Source organism: Lissotriton vulgaris, chromosome 5 (assembly GCF_964263255.1).
Source record: "Lissotriton vulgaris chromosome 5, aLisVul1.2, whole genome shotgun sequence".
Lineage (NCBI taxonomy): Eukaryota > Metazoa > Chordata > Amphibia > Caudata > Salamandridae > Lissotriton > Lissotriton vulgaris.
The window spans coordinates 922,904,431-922,919,784 of record NC_141693.1 but is presented as its reverse complement, the minus strand read 5'-3'; the positions used below and the strand labels follow the sequence as shown (position 1 = coordinate 922,919,784).

Sequence of the window (15,354 nt, the reverse complement as noted above, 5' to 3'; positions counted from 1 at the left end):
TTTAAAAAGCATCGGGAGCAAGGAAATTGGACGGAGGTTGGAGAGTGTTGATGGATCGGGCAAAGATTTTTTTTGCAGGGGTTTCACTGCCGCTAATTTCCATTCCGAGGGAATCTCAGCAGAGGATAAAGATGAGTTGATGATGTTATTTATGGTGGGATTAACTGTGTCTACTAGGGCGTGTAACATCATAGGAGGGCAGGGGTCGAAAGGAGAACCAGATTTGGTGGACAGGATCAATTGCCGTGAGTCTTCTAAACTGATAGGCAGAAAAGCACAAAATTGTGCTACTCCAGGGGCAATTTCAGAGTCCTCAGCTGCCATAATAGCGGGCTGTTCAGAGAAGCCTTGAGTAAGGTTTTGTATTTTCTGCTCAAAGAAATCCGCAATTGAATTGCATAGAGTGAGGGAGGGCGGAATCTCTGATAGGAGGAACTTTGGTTTCATAAAATCATTAACCACTTTAAAGATCTCTTTCTGTTTGTTATTCGAAGAATCAATTGCTTTTGAATAATATTCTTTCTTAGCAGTTTTGATCTGAGCATGGTACTGCCTCCTAGATTCTTTATAGTGGCTGAGGTCTTCTTCCTTATACAAGCGGCGCCAAGTTCTCTCCAATTTTCTAACTTCTACGTGTTTCTCCTTCAAGGAGAGTGAGAACCAGGGTGCCGATTTTTTTGTATGGAGTGGTTTACTGGAGTTTGTGGCCTTGGGGGGGACCACGAATTTCCTCTAGCCAATGATTAAAATTTCTATTATCTGCCTCAGTGATACCAGTCCCGATGGGTTTAAGTGCCACAGCTCTAAGCTGCAAATCGGGGTCCTTGCTTATTTTCTTCCAATCATGTTTCATGCAGGTGTTTATTTTAGGGGGAGCCTTTTTGATCCCCTTTCCTTCCACTGAGAGGCCAAATGGAATGAACATGTGGTCAGTCCAGGTTAGGGGGCGGGGCGATTCTACCTTTAGAGATGTTAGGTTTGAACATACGCAGTCCAGTACGTGTCCTGCTCTATGCGTAGGGTCCCGTGTCAGTAGGGTCAACCCTAATACATCTATAAGATCTTTAAAACAAGATGCGTTAGTGTCAGTGTCAGAGTCAAGGTGTAGATTTAAATCGCCTAAAACAGTGAAATTAGCAAATTTAAGGGCGAGGTTACTGATCACCTCAGCTAAACTGTCTAGGAAGTTTTTCTGTTGACCAGGAGGTCGGTATATCAATACTCCAGACAGAGTGAAAGTTGTGCTGTTAAGTAAATGAAGTCTCTAGTAAAGTAAAGTAGCACTACATGTACCTAGGGTCTATAAATTGAATGCTATTAGTGAGCGAGCAATACTTGTTGTGCCACCCGCTCAAGTAGCCTATTAAACAGGTCTCAAGACTGTCTTTGCAGCTTGTGTGTGCAGTTTTAAACTGCCAATTCCACCTGGCAAAATTAACCTTTTGCCAGGCCCAAATCCTTCCTTTTTAATACATGTAAGTCACCTCTAGGGTAGGCCCTGGACAGCCTAGAGGACAGGGTGCAGTGCACTTTGAAGTTACCTTATTACAATGAATAAGCTGCAACTTCCAAATGGGAACACGGCAACTGCTCATGTTTGGTGCCTTTGGAATCGTAATGAAAAATCCTCTTTTATGGCAAAGTCAGATTTTGTATTACAACTATGAAAATTCCACTTTTAGAAAATTGCTGCGGCAACAAGTGATGGACGAAATGCAGAATAAATCAAACATTCACCCCCAGTCAAGATATCTGGCTTGCTGTGCCACTGGATTCAAGCTAGCCTGGCTAATGGGGGGTGATATCCCGAAACCGTTCCAGGATGCTTGTGTCCAGGAGGACCCGGCTTGCCAGTTCGGACTGAACTGTTCCCATGTGGAATAAGGTCAAGACTGATTTGCATATGACTAGGTTCCAACTGGGGTGGCATAGTGAGCAAAAGAACAATGGATTTAGCTGCTATCTCTTGACTGGGGCTGAATGTTTGATTTATTCAGCGTTCTGTCCATCATTTGTTGCCGCAGTATTTTTTGTCCTAAGTGGGATGGGTATGCCTAGACATAGGTCCCTTGATCGCTGTGCCACTGGATTCGAGTTAGCCTGGCTGATGTGGGGGTGATACTGCGAAACCGGCCCTAGGACGCTTGTTCGGTCCAGGGAAGACCAGGTTTGGCAGTTCGAGCTGAACTGTTCTCACGAGGGGCAGGGACTGATTTGCATATGGCTGGGTCCAAACCTGGGTGGCGTGGTGAGCAAAATAACAATGGATTTATTAGTCCAGATATCTTGACTGGGGGTGAATGTTTGATTTATTCAGCATTTCGTCCATCAGTTATTGTTGCAGCAATTTTAGAAAGTTGGCGTTTTCCTACCTTAGCCAATTAGTGCTGCAGCCTGTCTCTGTTATCGCATGACTGAATGTAGTTCGCAGATGGTCTTTGTATATTCCTTTATGGTAGTAGGTGAGAACGCTATCTATTTAACAAACAATAGCAGTCTGACAAAGACCTCGACATGCCAACATGAGCACTGTTTATTATAAATATGAACTCATTTCCTCGTTAAAATCAGAGGACGCTCTGTTGACACTTTGAGATTACGGAACTTTGGAATTCCAGCTCAGCTGATTCCTGTCTTCTCCACAAGGGATGTCCCGCTCTACACCAAGACGTAAAGCCTGATGACACTTACCCACAGATAATGGGGATTTAGATCACCCAGCAGGGATTCTTGGCAGATCAACCACCCTAGGCAAACCTGGGATAGGGAGCATTAGGTAGATGCACACAACATTACACTACATATATGCTAGCATATATTAATTATTTTAGCACAATGGTGGAACTATTCATTCTTTCCACTCATCTTGTATTGCTCATTATAGGGTGAAGGAAAACTCTGGTCACAATCAGAGCCAAAAAGATGAATAAGCCTCCGAGGATGGCTCCCTGGCAAAAAGTAATTTTTTTGTCTGAATCATAGCACACAGAACCGGGTGCACTGGAGTGGAGCCAAAGTTTAACCTCAGACGGGGTCGAGACAGATGCGGCTTGGAGTCAGACATCAGGGTCGGCAGGGGAATGACCGCCGGCGGTGTCAGGGAAGAAGGGACCAATGGCGGTCATGGAGCAAAAATGGAAGTTGGCAATAGAGTCGATGTGGAACCCGAAATGGGTTACAGAAGCTCAGACTGCACGAAGGATTGATCAGCCGGCAGTAACCCGCCCGTGTGCATCCAAAGGCCCATCATAATAAGCTAGAAAAGGGGACAAAATATGTATCATGGCTTCTTTAAAGGCCTTGACCTTTTGTGGTGTCACCGATGGTCAAGGAAATTCAGGTTGAATGAGGACTAGATGTAAAATTAGGACTCAATCAGGAGGGAAGGACACTTTAATCCCCTTGTGACTTCTCTTTAGATAGAAAGTGGTGGGATGGGGTCAAGTCCCACTTCAACTTCTTATCCTTCTTCTTCTATATGGATTTTGATTTGCCAGACGACATTAACAGTGAAGAAGACCTGTCAAAGCAGCAGCCTTGAGAGTGGGAATGTGTCCTCACCCTCGACTTGGAGCAGGAGCACCACATACATGAGGTCTATGACTTTTTTGGATGTTCTTAGACGTGTAGATTTTCTTCACATTTCCAGATTGCTTTCTGGTGCCTGAGGGCACATTCTTCGCATGACTTGCAGTTATCCCCTGAGCCAAAACCATCAGTTAAAAAGGAATATAATATTAAAGTAAGGCTGTGGATGTTGAATGCGTGTTTAGTAGCAAATCTAAGATTCAGAAATGTACACGGTAGGCAAGTCTTGCTGAGTGAAGCGGTTGGAGCGAGACACAGATTTATGATTAGGATTTTAAAATCATATTTCTTCATGCAGGACAGTTTCACCATGGATATTCAGTAACACACCACAAATAAAAACATATTTACCATCAAGGTGAAAAGTTGCGGGTATCTATGAGGAGCGTTTTCTTTAATGTATGTTGACGCTGCCTCTGCATGCGCAGCGGCTTCCTTCAGTTTTCGGGCCGCCAATAAACATTCAAGAAATTCTCTGCAAAGAAATAAATAACAATGCATTAAACACGAATAATCTGCCCAATGTATTTAAATCTTTTACAGGATTCGCCACAGCAGTCCAGTATACAACGTTTGTAAGCATCTGAAATCCTCTCCTTGGGGTTGGAGTAACTCAAACACCAATGTCATGAGAATCATGAGTGCTTTAATGAATGTAGCACAACACCGCGGATTTAAAGGTCAAATGTCTTGCTAGGTAGCAAGTTCAAATGTGAATGCTTTCTTAACGTATTTATTAGGTGAATCTTTAAACGTGCATATGCTCCAGATTTAGACACTGGTTATTGGGCTAACTGTAAGGAATATGTACCAATGGTACAGTGCATATGGTTTCTAAGTCACACAGAAGGTAGTAAAATAAATATCTTCAGAACAAGTAAAAGTCTTGATTCTGTTAAGAGACCAGTATTATTCTTCTCATTCTATATTACTTATGCTAAAAGCGCAAACAACGAAGACTAAATCCCATCATCCCAAGCGTGTGGTCTGAACAAAAGGCAGCAAACTCATTCTGTCCAATCAACACTCGCGCCACCAACAAACACCTTTTTCTGACATAATGTTGCGCATTTCTCGAATGATCAGAGACAACTTCCTTTATTGAATATTGTCCTACCTAGATATTGTTCAACCTGTGGGCATGTCAATCAGGGCAGTCTTTTGGCATGGGCATGGTGGGCCCAGGCCAATCGAGCCAACTTTCAGAGGGGGGCACTGAGCTGTCTGTATGTACAAATGTAAATGTACAGGTATTTATATAGCGCAAATCACCGACCCGGTATCTAAGCGCTTGCTTAGGGAACCCGTCCTGGTATTCCCCTGTGAGATAACCCCGGTAGGGTATCCACAAGGTGAAAGCCAGGCATCCCACCGCGAGGGGCCGTTGTGGAGATTAAGCAAGCTATTGCCCAGAGTCGCAGAGTGTGAACCCGTGAATCGAGTAGGCACCGGAGCGAGAATTGTCGAGTCTGTGCACATTTTTGGACTCAAGATCCCGCCGAGCCGGGAATTGAACCCTGGTCCCGGGCTGACCTCTGCTTCCGGGTCTGCCTCCTCTAACCCGTGAGCCACACTTCTCTGTTATGCACGCAGAAGTCTTCAATTGACCTGGTTCCAGTTATTTTGCCTAAGCTGCTTTTATTCTTTTTGCTTCTAAAACCCTGCCGGCATCTTGTTTAACACCCATCGCTCCCATAATTCCCCTTCCATGTCCCTCTCAAGCCCCTGATATGTTCACATCTCATTTCACCACGGCTACCACCAATTTGACACCAGTGAGAACGGTGTAAGATGTGCGTTATTAAAGTGAGCTGGAGGAGGAACAGCTAGCAACAATAGAATTATGAACAGAAAAGGGACCCCCTGTGCCGCCCTGGGCTCTATTTGAACTGATGCCACACTAAATTCCCATGAATCAGTGCTTCTTTATTCATCAATCCACTATTGTCTCATTTCAATGAGGAACCAAAGAACTCCTCCGAATACAACCCTTTAGAATGCGTACATAAAAGATACCATTTCAAAACTAATTATCATTACAATTGTACTTTTGATCCCTAAATACCTTTACTACACATCAAGTTGTCTTTCATGTGCACAAGTGGGTGGGTTCAAAATCCCCTATGGGTGTTTAATAACATCCAAACTTTTGTTAACGTTAGCACAGAAAAAAAACGTATTGTATTTTGTTAGAAATGGGGTTTCTGGTTGGCTAAGGTATACATCCTGGCCAGGCAGACTCACCACTCTAGTCAGGGTAAGCTACACTACTGTGAAAACCTGTGCTCACCCTCTGGTAGCTTGGTGCCGAGCAGGCAGGCTTATCAAAAAAGGAAATGAGTAAAGTATTTGTGCAACACACACAGTAATACAATGAATATACCACAAAAATATTCCACACAGGTTTAAAAAAATAGCTTAGTATATTATAACAAAATTAAGATCAGAACAATCAAAATTCAATTTGTACTTTTTAAGTTATGAGCGTTATCGAATACGCAGGAAAACATACAGTGTTACAAAACACCTTAGATCCTGAAAGATTATTTACAGTACTGTTCAAAGCTGGAGAGTGCCGGGAACAGCACTCGCGTTTAGCATGCTTGTCGCGGTCTAACTGGATCACAGATCCCGGCAGTGGATAGGCAGTTAGGATTTCATACAGTCTCTGGATAACGCTGGCCTTCAGGCACTGCAAATGGTAAGGGAGGCCCGGGTCACTCAGGAACGATGTATGAAAATCATTTTAGCCACCAGTGGAAGCACAGGTCAACCACATGTCAACCACAGAGGACCTTGTGGGTCCTGGCCACAAACATAGTACCTTTCCTCACAGGAGTCATCAAGGCCATCTTTGGGGGCTGGGCATAGTCGCAGTAATTTCTTCTTCACAGGAGCTGTTGACGTGCATCATGGCCTCCGGTGATGGCATCCTCAACAGGGAGAATCAAGTGACCACGGCAATGCTGAGGCTGTTCTGGAAGGGCTAACGTCAGCTCTGTGGCGTTAGCTCCAACACAGAGGCCGGGATTTCAGTGAGCTCATAGAGCTGATCTTCGTAGTTAGCTTTTTCAGGTCAAAAGCAAGCGCTGGATCTTTGTAGAGTGATGCGCTCGATCTTTTTGAAGCAAAGTCTTCGATGGATGTGCGACTTCAAGAACAGGGAGAAAACCAGCAAGCCCTTGGAGAACGCTTTAGGTCAGCACAGCATAAAGATAGCACACAAAAACAACAGTTGATGGACAGAATTAAGAACAATGTCATACATTCACCCAGTACAGAGATCTGGGCCTAAATCCATCATTTTTTTGAACTCCACACCACCCCAGTTCAAGACATGGCCATATGCAAATCAGTCTTGACACTGTGCCTCATGGGAACAGTCCAGCCCGAACTGCTAAGCCATGTCTTTCCTGGACCGGAATCAAGCATCCTAGGACCGGTTTCTGGCTATCAGCCAACAACAGCCAGGATAGCTTGACTCCAGTGGTGTGGAGAGCACGGGACTCACGTCTGAGCATACCCGTCCCACACAATGTGACAAATGCAAAATGGACAGAATGCAGAACAATGTCATACATTCACCCCAGTACAGAGATCTGGGCCTAAATCGATAGTTTTTTTGCACTCCACACCACCCCAGTTCATACATGTCCATATGCAAATCAGTCTTGACCCTGTGCCTCATGGGAACAGTCCAACCCGAACTGCTAAGCCATGTCTTTCCTGGACCGCAATCAAGCATCCTAGGACCGGTTTCTGGCTATCAGCCATCATCAGCCACGTTAGGACTGATTGGCAGTGGTAAAGTACTCAGAGTCCAAAGGACAACAAAATGATACAGCAAAACGTGGAGGTAAAAAGAAAAAAGTTTGGGCGAAGACCACCATAAGGATGCCAGGTCTAACATATTACCAGACTGGAGGCTCTTTCTATGCTGCAAAAAAGTAGCTCAGTACTGTCAAGGAACCCCGTCCAATTAATTATTTTTGAAAAGACAGTAAACAACAAACCCATGACCAACTTGTCTAATAAAAACATCCCCCAGTCTGGCACCTAATTCAAAAGTTCCTGATGTTACAGCCCATTGGACCGAATGTGCTGAAAACAATGTATCATATATTACTCTCCACTTTGCCTGGATAGGAAATGATAGAATCATGTATAGTGATCTGGTTAGAAACTGGGTTTCTGGTTGGCAGAGGCAGGCACTGTGTCGAAGCAGGAACCACAATCCTAGATAGGGCAAGTCAGATACACACAATAGATTAACCTGTGCTCACCTTCTGGTAGCTTGGCACTAAGCAGGCAGGATTAACTTAATAGGCAATGTGTAAAGTATTTGTGCAACACTTCAAACAGTAACACAGTGAAAACACCACAAAAAGAATCCTGACCAGTTTAGAAAAAACTATTATGATTTCATAAATAAAACAAGACCAAAACGCCAACAATCCAATAAGTAGAAGTCAACATATGAATTTTTAAATGAAAAATAGCGCTTAATAGCAATAAGCGCATATGGGGTTAAATGGTTGCGCTGGACCGGGGCAAAGTCAAGAGGACAGGCTGACTGAGATGGAGGACAGGCTGAATGCAGGAGCCACTGAAGGCCCACTGAACAAAAGTACCTTGATCCAGGTTGCCACAGCGAGATGCGGTTTGGAGCCAAGCAATGCATCTGTGTTGATCCCACAGTCGAGATGATGCATCGATTTTCTTCACTCAACGATGGTGAAGCACCAGTTTCGAATAAGAAGCACCACTTCCAAAAAGTGTTGGTTCCGAAGCCGATGGAAAAGGGGATGATGGACGGAGCGTTTGAGCAAATCAAACACTCTGCCACTGGATTCAAGCAAGCCGGGCTGAAGACGGTTGAAATGCCAGAAACCGGTCCTCGGAAGCTTGTTTCCGATCCAGGGAAGACATGGCTTGGCAGTTCGGGCTGGACTGTTCCCATGAGGCACAGGGTCAGACTGATTTGCATATGGCCATGTCTGAACTGGGGTGGCAGAGTGGGCTAAAGAACGGTGATGGATTAAACCCAGATCTGTTGACTGGGTGTGAGTGTTTGATTGGTTCAGATGCTCCGTCCATCACCACCCCCTTTTGTACCGCTTTGTTTGCCATAAGTTGGCAGGGTATGCTCAGACGTGAGTCCCTTGCTCACTTTGCTACTGGATTCAAGCAAGCCTGGCTGAAGACGGCTGAAATGCCAGAAACCGGTCCTCGGAAGCTTGTTTCCGGTCCAGGGAAGACATGGCTTGGCAGTTTGGGCTGGACTGTTCCCATGAGGCACAGGGTCAGACTGATTTGCATATGGCCATTTCTGAACTGGGGTGGCAGAGTGGGCTAAAGAACTGTGATGGATTAAACCCAGATCTGTTGACTGGGTGTGAGTGTTTGATTGGTTCAGATGCTCCATCCATCACCACCCCCTTTATTACCGCTTTGTTTGCCATAAGTTGGTAGGTTATGCTCAGACGTGAATCCCTTGCTCACTTTGCCACTGCATTCAAGCAAGCCGGGCTGAAGAAGGCTGAAATGCCAGAAACCGGTCCTCGGAAGCTTGTTTCTGGTCCAGGGAAGACATGGCTTGGCAGTTCGGGTTGGACTGTTCCCTTAAGGCACAGGGTCAGACTGATTTGCATATGGCCATGTCTGAACTGGGGTGGCAGAGTGGGCTAAAGAATGGCGATCTATTAAACCTAGATCTGTTGACTGGGTGTGAGTGTTTGATTGGTTCAGATGCTCCATCCATCACCACTCCCTTTTGTACAGCTTTGTTTGCCATAAGTTAGCAGGGTATGCTCAGACGTGAGTCCCTTGCTCACTTTGCCACTGGATTCAAGCAAGCCTGGCTGAAGACGGCTGAAATGCCAGAAACCGGTCCTCGGAAGCTTGTTTCCGGTCCAGTGAAGACATGGCTTGGCAGTTTGGGCTGGACTGTTCCCATGAGGCACAGGGTCAGACTGATTTGCATATGGCCATGTCTGAACTGGGGTGGTAGAGTGGGCTAAAGAATGGTGATGGATTAAACCCAGATCTGTTGACTGGGTGTGAGTGTTTGATTGGTTCAGATGCTCCGTCCATCACCACCCCCTTTTGTACCGCTTTGTTTGCCATAAGTTGGCAGGGTATGCTTAGACGTGAGTCCCTTGCTCACTTTGCCACTGGATTCAAGCAAGTCGGGCTGAAGACGGCTGAAATGCCAGAAACCGGTCCTCGGAACCTGGTTTCCGGTCCAGGGAAGACATGGCTTGGCAGTTCGGGCTGGACTGTTCCCATGGGGCACAGGGTCAGACTGATGTGCATATGGCCATGTCTGAACTGGTGTGGCAGAGTGGGCTAAAGAACGGTGATGAATTAAACCCAGATCGGTTGACTGGGTGTGAGTGTTTGACTGGTTCAGATGCTCCGTCCATCACCACCCCCTTTTGTACCGTTTTGTTTGCCATAAGTTGGCAGGGTATGCTCAGACGTGAATCCCTTGCTCACTTTGCCACTGGATTCAAGCAAGCCGGGCTGAAGACGGCTGAAATGCCAGAAACCGGTCCTCGGAACCTTGTTTCCCGTCCAGGGAAGACATGGCTTGGCAATTCGGGCTGGACTGTTCCCATGAGGCACAGGGTCAGACTGATTTGCATATGGCCATTTCTGAACTGGGGTGGCAGAGTGGGCTAAAGAACGGTGATGGATTAAACCCAGATCTGTTGACTGGGTGTGAGTGTTTGATTGGTTCAGATGCTCCGTCCATCACCACCCCCTTTTGTACCGCTTTGTTTGCCATAAGTTGGCAGGGTATGCTCAGACGTGAGTCCCTTGCTCACTTTGCCACTGGATTCAAGCAAGCCGGGCTGAAGACGGCTGAAATGCCAGAAACCGGTCCTCAAAAGCTTGTTCCCGGTCCAGGGAAGATATGGCTTGGCAGTTCGGGCTGGACTGTTCCCATGAGGCACAGGGTCAGACTGATTTGCATAAGGCCATGTCTGAACTGGGATGGCAGAGTGGGCTAAAGAACGGTGATGGATTAAACCCAGATCTGTGGACTGGGTGTGAGTGTTTGATTGGTTCAGATGCTCCGTCCACCCCCTTTTGTACCGCTCCGAAGCCAATGAGCCAGATTTCTCCATGCAGCCAAGGGGATGCGTCGATCATGTCTGTTGTGGCGGCGAAGCAGTGATTCCAGTGTGTCGGTTCAGATGGTGATGCACTGGTTTTAAGTTTAATGAACTGGTTCTGTTCCCACAACAGCGTCAATGCAGGGATTCTGCTCATGCAGCAGAGGATGCAACAGTTTCACTGGAGCAAGCACCTGTATCTACTTACAATGGACCAGGCTTAGGAGCAGGGGCTAAGACTTTGATATTCATGAGTATAAACCAGGAGGCAAACAAGCATGCTCTTTGAGATCACTCTGTGTTCAAGTAAGGTAGTCCAGTTCTTCCACTGCAGGGCACAGGCTAGCAAACAGCAAGGCGGAACAGCAGTTCTTCCAAACCAGCAGTCGAGCTGAGTGGCAGTCCTTGTAGCAGCCCAGCAGTCCTTTCTCCTTGCAGAGTTTGTTCACAGGTCCAGTAGTCTCTGATTTGGTGCAGTCAGAGACCCAGTACTTATTCCCAATTGTGCCTTTAAAGTGGAGGCGACTTCAAAGAGGGGCTTTAAAGTGCACATAGGTCCTCCCTTCCAGCTCTGGCTCCAGACTCACTACAGGGGGTATGCAGCCCTTTGCGTGGGGACAGTGCACAGCCTATTCATTTGTAAGTGTCAGCTGCTCCCTCCCATTACTGCCCAGGTAGACCCATCAGGGTGTGGATGGCCACTCAGTCACACTTAAACTCCTTTATGTGCGGCTGTCTATTGGGAATGCACTTGATCCAGCTGTCACCCACCCCAGATGTGTATTGGAGGCAGGCTGCAGGCACACAGGGCTAATAGCAGAAAAATGGCAGAAAAATTGCATCTTTCTGAAAGGGGCATTTTTAAAAGGGCAATGATAAATTCAACTTTTCCAGTAAAGAGGATTTATCCTCAGCATTCCAAAGATATGAAACACGACAGACCTACTCCTTCTCAATCAGGAATTACAGCTCATAAGTGCAATAAGGAATTTCCCATTTTAACCTATGAGAGGGTTAGTCCTCACAGTAGTGAAAAATGAATTTGGGATTTTCTCACTACCAAGACTCGCAAAACTTAACAGTACGTGTTCTACCTTTTAATTACATAGTACTGTGCCCTATGGGCTACCAAGGGCCTACATTAGGGGTGACGTATATGCAGCCGCGGCCGGTAGTGGAAGTACCTGCCGGGCGGTGATGTGGGGAGGGGGAGGGGGAGAGGCAGGGTGGGGGGGGTAGTAATGTATGGATTACGGACCTTAACAGGTAAGTACACATATAAATAAATAAAATGAATTTAGTTGCGTGCACTGCATCACCAAATGCGATGCAATGCGCGCAACGAAATTCGTTTTATTTAATCATATGTTTACTTACCTGTTAAGGTCCGTAATCCATACATTACTACCCCCCACCCTGGCCCTCTCCCTCCCCACGTCACCGCCCAGCAGGTACTCCCACTACCAGCCGCGGTTGCATATATGTAATAAAAGGGGAGCTTAAGGCTTGGTAGGGGATTTAAAATGCAAAGTCGACATGACAGTGTAAACTGTACGCACAAGCTCTGCAGTAGCAGGTCTGAGACATGGTTATGGGGCAACTTAATTGGGTGGCACAATCAGTGCAGCAGGTCCACTAGTAGCATTTAATTTACAGGCCTTGGGCACAGGTAGTGCACTTTACTATTGACATAGAAGTAAATTAAATATGTAAATTAGGTATGAACCAATATCACCATGTTTAGAGGATAGAGCACATGCACTTTAGCACTGGTTAGTAGTGGTAAAGTGCTCAGAGTCCTTCAGTCAACAAAACGTTGGTCAGAAAAAAAAGGAAGAGAAAGGCAAAAAGTTTGGGCTGACTCTTCAGAGAGGGCCATTTTCCAACATATATCATTGCTACAAGCAGCTGATCATAGCCCCAAGGGCATAAATGTCTTTGCTTCTAACCATACACCCGAGGCAATGGTGTGAGAAGAACTTGGACTTCAAAAGGAGAGTGTGGCATGGCAGCACACTCAGTGCTGGGATTGGGAAAAAATTACTCTGGGAACACATAAATTGGGGCTCATGATGTAGCAGAGGAAAGGGGGTGTAGTCATGAGGGGCGGAGCCTGAAAAGCAGAGCCTGAGATTCAACTTAAACAATTGAAGAAAAAAGCTTATGCAAAGAAATTGGCAACAATTGACACTAAATCTGTTCTAGATTTCTTAATTGGTAACAAAGATGCTGCATTTCAAAATATCTTACAGGGTTAAGACACCTGCTGCAGAGATCATTGTGCTAAAAGCACGTTTGAGGGAATTATAATAGTGGTAAATTACCTTTAATCATTAACACAGTTCTGAGAGTTCTGCGTTTTGTCCAGTCACAGTTTTGACTCAAAGAAGCACAGAAGGTTCTTGTGCCTGCTGCAAAGCACACTGTGTAACATGCAAATCACAGATTTGTCATTTATTTAGATGGGTGAGTGGGCTACTGCATCTTGACACTGTTTTGTTTCTTACAGTTCATAAGTTGAAAGCCTTATAATATAGTAAAATGATTAGTTTACTGGTATCATGTTACAGTGTTAAAAAATTACACCAGGTCAAATTCAACATATTTCCTGGTGTAAGGAAATTAGTTATTGGTTGAGGCAGAGGCCGAAGTCCTACTCAGTCAACAACCATAGTCACTAAAAGTGACACAAGTCACTACATTAACCTGTGCTTAACCCTCTGGTAGCTTGGCACAAAAGCAGTCAGGCTTAACTTAGAGGAAATGTGTAAAGTACTTAAGCAGCACACAGACAGTAATAAAGTGAAAACACAACACAAGAAAAAACCTACACAGAAATAGCTTATATTTTAATAACTAATATGATACCAGAATGGCAAAAAGCCAACCAGTGAAACTGGAGATATGCAGTTCCAATATTTTAGGTAGATATGGCCCCTAAAATCACAAAGCACCACTCACAGTCATGATCAGGTGGTAGAGCATGCATGTGATAGAGCATGGATACAGGGTACAGGGAGCAGCTTAGTCTAGCTGAAAAAGTTACCTTCTTAAAGTCCAGCACAAAAAGTTCTGCATGCAGTGGAAGAGGCCACGAGGAGCAGTTAAGAGTGTTGCGGATGGTCTTTGCTCTAGCACGAAGAGCCAGCCAGGTGTCACAGATGGCCGTCACCGTACCGTCAAAATCCGGTCAGGTGTCTGGCACTCATGAAGAACCCAAAACTTCAGGATTTCTTAAAGAGGAGTGCACTCTGATGCAGGCCAAGGGTCCAGGACCTGGGAAGGCACCTCTTAGGTATCAGGGTAGAGACCAGCAGCGCTCTGGCAGGTCCAGGCTGGTTGAGTTGCAGCAAGTCAGTTGGGCAGTTGCACGGAGGCCTCTGAAGCCTGTTGTGTCCCTGAAGGTCAGACAGGAGGTCACCCAACTGACCCTTGGAGTCATTCAGGCAACGTGGAACGAGGAAGTAGGTCTAGTCTTCCTTCCCAGAGAGCAAGGAAGTCCAGAAGTAACAGGGCAGTCCTCTGGTAACCGTAAGAAAAACCTTCTGGGGTGAGGCAAGGCACTCTATATGACTGTTCACAGGTCCCGCAGCGATACAGATAAGTGGCTCAGGAGGTCCAATGTATACCTGATGGCAGCGTATGTGTGTGTGGGGGCACCCTACCCTACCCCCACATCTGGTTCTGGAAAGTTCTTCCCTTCTACTGTCAAGGCATCAAGAAATCTGAGGTGAAAGAAGGCTAGTGTCAGGTTCATTTGTGCGTGCTGGAGGCAAGACCTTTGAAGTGTAAGTGGGGCAGGGAACAGCTCTGCCCTCAACCAGCCTGACAGAGGGCCCATCCTGTCTAGACGTAATTCCCTTTTGTGTCACTGTGTGGCAGGTATACACAAACCCCAACAGTAGAGTCATTTGATGTAATGTGTCCCAGGAAACTGCCAGAGAACACAATGGTTAGGACAAGAAAATGACAATGTTTTAAAAAGTATAAAAATAAGTGATGGGTGGAATGCTTGAACAAATCTCAGCCATTGGTTATTATTCAGGGTCGCATCCCAGTCCATTGTTTTAGTGCACACAATGCCACCGAAATTTGGACACAGCTATATGAATATCATTCTTGAGCTTGCTTCAATGGGAACAGTACAGACCGAACTGGCAGGCCAGGTCTTCCTTGAACCAGAACATAAGCAACTCAGCACCGGCTTTGCCCTAGTTAGGGCTCATCCGCCAGGTCATTTTTTGCTATTTTTGCTAGCAACCCGAGCTGGTGACTTCAGGTGACTGACACCCAATAGTAGACACAATGTTTATGCTGAGCAGGATGCAACACTGCACTCCATTGCTGGCTAGATATTTCACAGTACACAAAAATACAAAAAGCTCCTGAAAAGTGAAGTGGAGAATGAGTTTATCAGGCAACTACTTTACCTTCAGTTGTTATATTCCTAGAGCAAGCTTTACAACATGTCAACTCACACTAAACTCCACTGTTAAGTGCAGGAAAGTCCTTAATAGGACAAGTCCATTCCAGATGGTCAGAAGCTCTGTACCTGACTCATCTGACAGAAGAACTTGCTGCCAGTAAATAACTAATTAATACAGATGGCGAATCTTCAGTCTATCCAAAGCACCTTGTCAAAGCA

The 15,354-nt window shown here is 45.7% G+C and overlaps 1 protein-coding gene across 1 annotated transcript in view; it reads right to left on the bottom strand.

The window, feature by feature from the left end:
- The window catches only part of CFAP46 (cilia and flagella associated protein 46), a 1,558,477-nt gene that overhangs the window by 1,306,288 nt on the left and 236,835 nt on the right, over positions 1-15,354 (bottom strand). The window contains exon 7 of the mRNA XM_086922533.1: positions 3,940-4,063. Coding sequence (XP_086778659.1) covers positions 3,940-4,063 — 124 coding nt within the window. The remainder of the gene's footprint in view (positions 1-3,939; positions 4,064-15,354) is intronic.